General features: G+C 47.8%; 1 protein-coding gene across 1 annotated transcript; it reads left to right on the forward strand.

The window, feature by feature from the left end:
• Positions 1-2,781: 2,781 nt before the first annotated feature.
• LOC142194234 (uncharacterized) lies at positions 2,782-8,696 on the forward strand. Its single transcript, XM_075263249.1, has 7 exons — positions 2,782-2,826; positions 2,983-3,174; positions 4,921-5,088; positions 5,172-5,295; positions 5,411-5,511; positions 5,823-5,907; positions 7,128-8,696. Exons 1-7 carry the CDS (start codon positions 2,782-2,784, stop codon positions 8,255-8,257), a joined length of 1,845 nt encoding a protein of 614 aa, XP_075119350.1. The 3' UTR covers positions 8,258-8,696.
• Positions 8,697-9,044: the final 348 nt, after the last annotated feature.

Genomic DNA, 9,044 nt, shown 5'->3' on the forward strand with positions numbered 1-9,044 from the left:
CGCCCCTTCCGGTGACACGCCGGGTCACATGACTAGTGATGAGGAGGACGTGTGTGAGGTAGAGAGTGTCCTGCCCTGAAGAGTGAGGGGGTAAGTGAGGAGAGGAGGTGACCGGGAGCCCCGACACAATATGGGGGAGACCTGGGTGGGGGGGAGAGAGGGAGGACTACAACTCCCAACAGGCTGCACACTGGACACTACTGCGGGGTTATAGTATTAGCCTCTGTTCACACCTTCTGTTATATTCAGGTCTCTGTAGATATTCTTCTGTTTTGTCTTTTATCTCTTCGGTATATTTGGTCTGTATTATGGATATGAACAAAGCGAAAGTCTCCCTTACTCAGGACTGCGCGGCGTATATAGCGCCATCTCTCTGCGCAGCATATACAGAGCCATTATATACTGGAGTGTGTGCGATGTCTTCTCCATGTATTGTGCGTCTAGCGTTGTCTTGCTCCCCCCATTGTTGCCCCCTCCGCCGCTCACGCAGTATATCCAGTTTTGTCCTTTCACTTTCCTCCTCCATTTGCATTGTGACCCCCGCGAGTGCTGACAATATCCCCAGAGCGCTCTGGAATATGTTGGTGCCATATAAATCAGCAAACTATATAAATAAGCTCAGGAAGGAAAAGGGTTAAAGGATGCATTTTTAGACCGATGACCGATCCAGGAGAGAAATCCCCTGTCTGTGACCCGACCCCCTGATCGAGCAGCCTCCTGGTACAAGGAGTCCGGTGCAGTGGACGGCGGAGTCCTAGGAGCGGCGCTGTCCACGGTATAGCCGTAGTCCCAGGGATTTGCTGCGCTGTTTCTATTCCCCGTCCACTGTATCTGCATCCTTGTGTCAGGAATTTGCTCAGTCCGCCTGTGTGTGCGGGGTCGGGGTGCAGGACCCCAGGATCACTTACTGATGACCGATCTTGTGGATTTCATTGGTACATTTGACTTTTTGTTGCTCGGGGCAGAGCTGGTACACGGCCGACTCGTTATAAACAGAACGTCCCCTGAGGCTTGGAAGGGGTTAAGAGGGTTCTTTGTGATTTTTGGTATTCATGACCTCTTTATAGGTTATCAGTATTGGATCAGTTGATTATCTGATACCCCAAACTATCACCTGGAAAATCCCGGAGAACCCCTTAACCCTTCGTTGTGTGTGTTAGTGCTCTGGTTGTTCCAATGTAAAAAATGTGACGAGGCGACCTTCATGTAAGACGTTCTACTAGATAGGACCTTACCCTCGTCCTCCTTGTTCTCCCTCAGGTTCCCCAGATACAAGACGATGGTCCTCTCCATCAGTGACCCACCAGGGATGGCCGAGGCCAGAAACCACATGTCTACCAGGATATTAGAGCTGGCCCTGGAGATCATCTCCTTGATCACTGGAGAGGTGAGAGTCTCACATGACATCACTCTTATCTCTAGGAATAAACCAAGGAAATGACTGGACAGGTGAAGGATTCTTAGACTCTCTGTAGTGACCTGTAGTGTCTCACCATACACAGGATTACACAGTAGTGAAGAAGTCGTCTGGTGAGTGTGTGACACCCCGTGTGTCAGGAGGATGGAGCAGGACCCCGAGCCCCATCACCGAGCCTCCACCTCATTCACTGAGACATGAGCAGAAGATCCTAGAACTTACCAGCAGGATCACTGAGCTGCTGAGCGGAGAGGTGAGCGCTGCTGGGAATGCTGGGACATTATACACTGAGTGGCCAAAAGTCATTGGGAAGGTACCGGATGTGCCGTTAATAGCAGGTCACCCCTCCGTGAGCCCTGATAACTGCAGCAAGACGATGAGGCCTGGACTCCACGAGGTGTTGGAAGAGTTCTGGAGGGATATTGATCCGCACAGTCTGCACTGCAGCCCACAATTGGTCCTTTGTAGTTGGCGCTGGGTCCATGCAGCAGACACTGGTATCCACAGCATCCCATAAATGCTCTATGGGGTTGAGGTTGGGCGAGCGGGCAGGCCAATCGAGGGTCGTGAGGTCACTGGTGTGCTCATTAAGCCAGTCTCGTGCCACCAACGAGCAATGACATGTTGCATTGTCCTGTTGGTACACAGCATCCCTATCAAGGAACTCCAACACCAGAAAGGGGTGCAGATAGTCTGCTATAAGTTGTAAGTATCGATCACCGCTCATTGATCCCAGCACCCGGACAATAGGGCCCAATTGTAACCATGTAAACACGGCCCAGACCATGATGGAGCCACTTCTCGCCTGGACAGGTCCTTGTTGGCATGCAGGATCCATGGCTTCATGGGGAATACGCCACGCTCTCACGCCCATCGACTCTGTACAACTAGAACCATGATTCATCAGACCATGCCACATGCCGCACACTGTTCCATGGTCCAGTGACGATGGTTGCGGGCCCATGCCAGTCTTCGCGCTCTGTGTTGCCGTGCGAGCAAAGTGACACGGGTCGGGCGTCGACTGTAGAAGCCTATGCAGTGCAGTTCTTGGTGTACAGTCCTGGTAAAAATGGGGTCCTGGCACCCCACATTCAATTCGGTGGCAATTTCACCCACGGTAGACCGTCGAGAGCCCCGTACGACTGCGGAGGTGACGTGACACCCGTTTATCGAACACTCGTGGTCGATTGGTGCGTCGGTTTACGCAGCTGCCAACGTTGTCTCTGCGAGATTGCAGGTCCATCCGAGAAGCTGTTAATCTCGGAAACCCAAATTCCCAGGTAATCTCCAAAATGCTATACCCCATGTGCCTTGCACCGATTATCATCCCACGTTCAAAGTCGCTTAACTCGCGGTATGCTGCCATGTTCGCGAGACACCTGTCTGCATCAGACTGCTCAGATATCGTGGTGACACTACCGCCTAGGCCGCATCGTGTCACACTGTTTGAGTGTTATATCCGACACCACCGGCACTGGGACACGTCTTCCTGTGACTTTTGGCCACTGAGTGTACAAGAACACCAAGGGAGGGCTCTGGGGATGACTGTGTCATTGTGTTGTCAGGTTCCTATAAGGTGTCAGGATGTCACTGTCTATTTCTCCATGGAGGAGTGGGAGTATTTAGAAGGACACCAGGATCGGTACAAGGGCATTATAATAGGAAATCATCCACCCGAGGTGGACAATCACAGAAACTACATGGCCGCCAAGATATTAGATCTCACCCTGGAGATCGTCTCCTTGATCGCTGGAGAGGTGAGAGTTTCACATGACATCACTTTTACACCTACTAATACAAAAGTAATTGTCTGTACAGGTGAAGAACTCTTAAAGGGGTTGTTAGAGAGTTGATATTAAAGGGATTCTACCATTAAAAGATGTTTTTTTCTACTGACCATGTCGGAATAGCCTTAAGTTAGGCTATTCGTCTCCTACCTTTTGATGTGGTCTCCGCCGCGCCGGTCATCCGAAATACCGGTTTTTCCCAGTATGCTAATGAGTGTCCGGCAGCAATGAGGGCGGGCCCCAGCGCTAACACGCCGATGGAGGTGTCCCCATTGCTGCCGGAACTGCCAAATCCTGCGTCCTCCCCTTCTGTGTCCTCTTCTTTGGTCGTCATGGATGACGCATGCGCAGTCGGCTCTGGCTGCGAGACCCTTTTACTGCGCATGCGTCATCCATGACGACCAAAGAAGAGGACACAGAAGGGGAGGACGCAGATCACGAAGAAGGCGGTGCAGGATTTGGCAGTTCCGGCAGCAATGGGGACGCCTCCATCGGCGTGTTAGCGCTTGGGGCCCGCCCTCATTGCTGCCGGACACTCATTAGCATACCGGGAAAAACCGGTATTTCGGATGACCGGCGCGGCGGAGACCACATCAAAAGGTAGGAGACGAATAGCCTAACTTAAGGCTATTCCGACATGGTCAGTAGAAAAAAACATCTTTTAATGATAGAATCCCTTTAAGTATGATATCATTAGTATGGTTTATGAGCGTCAGATTGGTGGGTAGGTCTGACCCCTGGCACCCTCACTGATCAGCTGTTCTATGCAGTGCCTGAGTTCATGAGCAGAGAGCTCAGTGCACTGTTTGATGGCTGTGTTGTGCTATTGCGGCTCAGCTCACATTATCAGATGTAGCAGGGTTAAATATCATGTGCATAAACTCTTACCCATGTACCCAGTGCCACCAGGGATAATAGGAAGAGCTGGGTACCAGCAGAACCGAACCAAATGATGCTTCTGTCTTAAGGTAGCGGCAGGTTGGTATTATTATGATGGGAAATACTGGTTAGTATTATCAGGATGGGAAGGCCCATGATTATTAGCTGTTCCCACCATGATAATACCAGCCTTCAGGTCCTGCCAGTACCCGGCTCTTCCTGGTGTCCCTTGTGACAGTGGATATAGGATAGTAGTTAAGGGGTTAGGGTTGGCCTTCTGCTAGCTACACAAAGCCCCCACTTTAATAATGGAAATCTGTCAATCAGACAGCCCCGCCCCATTACTAAAGCAATAATACTGTAAGAAAAAAAATATCCCGGGAATAAAGTAAAAACACTGAAGTAAAATATTCCATTGAAATCAGATCAATGACTTAGAGTTGGATGTCTTTGTACAATGTGACCTTTCAAGATGTGTCAGAATCTAAATTATTTTGGCAAATCTCATGACATTTAGCTGGTCCTAATAAATCGGCAGTGATTGGCGCCTGCCATCGGCAACTTGTTTGAATTGATGGGCTAGTTCTGTATTGGCGGTAGTGTTACATCTGTACTATCATGGAAGCTGAGGTGCAATAATGTGGACTGGACACTACACAGTGTAGGAAGATGTCTTTGTCCGGCTCTGCGCACTGTGCTAATATCAGCTAATCTATGGGGGGGGGGGGTTTGGTGCCAAACCTCATCAATCCTAATGATAGGCCTTCAATATCAACTCTTCGACAATCCCTTTAATATCAGTTTTGTGATCTGTAATCTGTGTCTCACCATACACAGGATTACACAGTAGTGAAGAAGTCGTCTGGTGAGTGTGTGACACCCCGTGTGTCAGGAGGATGGAGCAGGACCCCGAGCCCCATCACCGAGCCTCCACCTCATTCACTGAGACATGAGCAGAAGATCCTAGAACTTACCAGCAGGATCACTGAGCTGCTGAGCGGAGAGGTGAGCGCTGCTGGGAATGCTGGGACATTATACAAGAACACCAAGGGAGGGCTCTGGGGATGACTGTGTCATTGTGTTGTCAGGTTCCTATAAGGTGTCAGGATGTCACTGTCTATTTCTCCATGGAGGAGTGGGAGTATTTAGAAGGACACAAGGATCTGTACAAGGAGGTGATGATGGAGGATCAGCAGCCCCTCACATCAGCAGGTAAGAGGAGACCTTCCTGATAGAGGAGACCAGGTATGAGGGTCACCTAGACTCCCCCATCATCTGCTCATCACATATAGACAATGTATTCAGTCACTGTGTATATTTCCTATAGATGGAGCCAGTCCGAGAAATCCACCAGAGAGATGTCCCAGTCCTCCATATTCCCAGGATTGTCCAGAGGATCCAGAGCTGAATGTCCCACTGGATCCTCAGGTAGATGAAGCTGAGAGGTCTGTAGATCCTCTATAGATTGATGCCATGAAGCTTTCTACTACACGTCTCAGCAGCAGTGGAGTGTCCGCTCTATTGGATGATATTGTTGGCTGTGCTCGGTCCTGGCTACAAATGGTTTCTGGTTCCATAATAGATTGTGGTGAACTTCCACCTGTTTGGACATCGACTTGGTAGTTGATCTTCAGTGTAGATAAATGTCTAGCTTGTATTAGAGGCTTTCTGGGGGTTTCATCTTCTCCTGGATATAAAATAAACTCAGGATCTTCTTCTTCTTTTTTCTTTGTTCTTAGGTCCCTTATGTTGGGTCTTTCCAGGACAGTGATGAGAGTAGAGCGACAAATGGACTGGAGATCCCCATATCAGTGTCAGACCATGGTAAGAGCCTTTCATCCATCTTGTGTTTTCATCAGACTGAGCTGACGTAGCTCCTTCTCCACACTCACATGCTGAGGCTTCTTAGTCTTCTGCAGTTATCAGACAGTAAAAAGACATTATACAAATCTTAGAGGATTGTACCATTATGACCACAGGACAGGATATGGATTGCTGAGGGCCGCCACCGTTGTTTTCCCCAGTGATCTGCAGAATGGAGACCGAAAATCCCTCTAAAGCAGGGGTCGGCAACCTTCGGCTCTCCAGCTGTTGTAAATCTACAACTCCCAGCATGCATACTTGCTCTGCTGTTCTTGGAACTCCCATGGAAGTGAATGGGGCATGTTGGGAGTTGTAGTTTCACAGCAGCTGGAGAGCCAAAGGTTACTGACCCCTGTTCTAAAGCCTCCACGTGAATGACGTGCAGAATCTGTGCTCCATCCATTCCTATGGGGCTTTGAACATTGCTGGAGTTTACAGGCCCATCAGCCCCAGAGAAGTGAATGGAGCCCTGGACACACACACGCACTGGGGCTCCATGTGTAAGCAGGCTTTAGGGGGACTTTCGTTCCACTGATTGGTCACTTGATGGGAGTCCTGGCCAAAGTCACCCTGTAGCACTAGGCTTAAAGGGACAGTATCACCAGGAAATGGCCTATTGTTTAAATATCGTTTTTATTTTAAACTTTTTTTAAAAAAATTCTGTTATTCTTTCTATTTAAAAAAAAAAAAATCCTAAAAATCTTGCAGTTCTAACACATTCCGCACATCCCTGTGTACAATCCAGGACTATAAACAAAGCCCATAAGAAAGTTGAAGTTGCAGTTTTTCTCCAATTCCACTCCATTCTGAATTTTTGTTTTCCAGCTTTATAATGGTCCCATTATATAATACAATCTGTCCAGCAAACATTAAGCCCTCAAATGGATCTGCGAATGAATAAAAATGAAGTTATTGGGTTTGGAGGGCGGGAAGACAAAATCGAAACATGCCCTCGTTGGGAAGGGGTTGTGGTGATTTGTCGCCATCAGAGTGTCGTAGATTATGATTGATATAAATAATACTGGTAGATTTGTTATTTGGTATATAGGGATGACTCCGTGTTCTTGGTCCTCCACTTTATTTTTGATGGACCTCTTATATTGACTTTTTGACTTTATTTTTTGACATGTTATGTGGATTTTCAGTGTTAATGCCAATTTTTTTTACTTGGAATTTTTTAGGTGAAGACTGGATGAGGGCTCCCCATGAAAATACCTTTTTATCTCCTTTTTTTGACGTAGAGAATCATCAATCTCATCTCTTCTTACACGAGAGAAATCCCACAGACAAAAAACCGTTCACATGTTCAGAATGTGGGAAATTGTTTGGCTCTAAATCAGGTCTCGCTCGACATGAGAGAATTCACACGGGGAATCTGCCGTTTTCATGTGTGGGGTGTGGAAAATGCTTCATGAGTAGAAGTTATTTGGAGAAACATCAGATAATTCACACGGGGGAGAAGCCGTATTCATGTGGGCAATGTGGGAAATGCTTCTTGCATAAACAATCCCTCGAAAACCATCTGAGAATTCACACAGGAGAGAAGCCCTTTTCATGTCCCGAATGTAAGAAATCTTTCACCTACAGGTCAGTTCTCGTTGAACATCTGAAAACTCACACAGGGGAGAAGCCATTCACGTGTCCCGAATGTGGCAAATGTTTTACCAACAAAACCAATCTGGTGAGCCACCTGCGAATTCACACAAAGGAGAAGCCGTTTTCATGTCCAACGTGTGGGAAATGTTTTTTGCTTAAAGGTCCTCTGGAGAAACATCTGAGAATTCATACAGGAGAGAAGCTATTCTCGTGTTCAGAATGTGGGAAATCTTTTACCCAAAAAACACACCTTGTGGAACATCAGAGAATTCACACGGGGGAGAAGCCATTTTCCTGCTCTGAATGTGGCAAGTGTTTTCCCCAAAAATCAGCTCTTGTTTATCATATGAAAACCCACACGGGGAGGAAACCGTTCTCGTGTACAGAGTGCGGGAAGTGTTTTATCCAGAAGATAAATTTTGTGGAACATCAGAGAAGTCACACGGGGGAGAAGCCATTCTCATGTTCAGAATGTGGGAAATGTTTCCCCTATAAGAAAGGTCTTGTTGAACATTTGAGAATTCACACGGGGGAGAAGCCTTATTCATGTACTGAATGTGGGAAATCTTTTACCCATAAGTCAAATTTTGCTACACATCAGAGAAGCCACACGGGGGAGAAGCCGTATTCATGTACCAAATGTGGGAAGTGTTTTACTCTGAAGTCAAATTTTGCTAGACATCAACGAGCTCAGTCATGTGAGAAGACATGTTAGTGATGGAGATCACTCCAAGGTCGAGTTTTTATAGATCAGAGAATTCACACATGGAAGAAGATTGTACAGAATGTGGTCAAAGCGGATCTCCATTGTAGGACCTGCTGCTTCGTAGGCCTTCAGATGTATTACCTAATTGCTGAGCTAAAATACAGGAAAACAGGGCATAAGTGATGAAGGATGCCAGGCGTCAGACCCACAACAATCTGATGATCTATACTGAGGATAGGTCATTGTCACATACAGCAGAAAGTTTTAGGCAGGTGTGGAAAACATTCTGCACAGTATGAATGCTTTCAGAAATAGAAGGGTTATAGTTAATTTTTGAGTCTATGAAGACAATAGAAATGTAAATCCCATCAGTGTTTGGTGTGACCGCTGCCCTTTGGAGGAGGAGCCCTGGAAGTGATGATCCGGCCCCCACAGATATAGTCCTGATCTTTTTACACCTAGACCAGTGACAAGGGGACGTCCTCTACACCTACATAGGCCGGTGACAAGGGGACATCCTCTACACCTAGACCGGTGACAGTGACAAGGGGACGTCCTCTACACCTAGACCGGTGACAGTGACAAGGGGACGTCTTCTACACCTAGACCGGTGACAGTGACAAGGGGACGTCTTCTACACCTAGACCGGGGGCGGCCTCTACAGCTAGACCGGTGACAGGGGGACGTCCTCTACACCTAGACCGGTGACAGTGACAAGGGGACGTCCTCTACACCTAGACCGGTGACAGTGACAAGGGGACGTCTTCTACACCTAGACCGGGGACGGCCTCTACAG

Source organism: Leptodactylus fuscus, chromosome 2 (genome assembly GCF_031893055.1).
Source record: "Leptodactylus fuscus isolate aLepFus1 chromosome 2, aLepFus1.hap2, whole genome shotgun sequence".
NCBI lineage: Eukaryota > Metazoa > Chordata > Amphibia > Anura > Leptodactylidae > Leptodactylus > Leptodactylus fuscus.

Coding starts and splice junctions, on each gene's coding strand:
- LOC142194234 (XM_075263249.1), top strand. CDS start 2,782: ATGTTCGCGAGACACCTGTCTGCATCAGACTGCTCAGATATCGTG. Junction 3,175..4,920: donor TCTCCTTGATCGCTGGAGAG/GTGAGAGTTTCA, acceptor CACCATACACAG/GATTACACAGTAGTGAAGAA. Junction 5,512..5,822: donor ATGTCCCACTGGATCCTCAG/GTAGATGAAGCT, acceptor CTTTGTTCTTAG/GTCCCTTATGTTGGGTCTTT.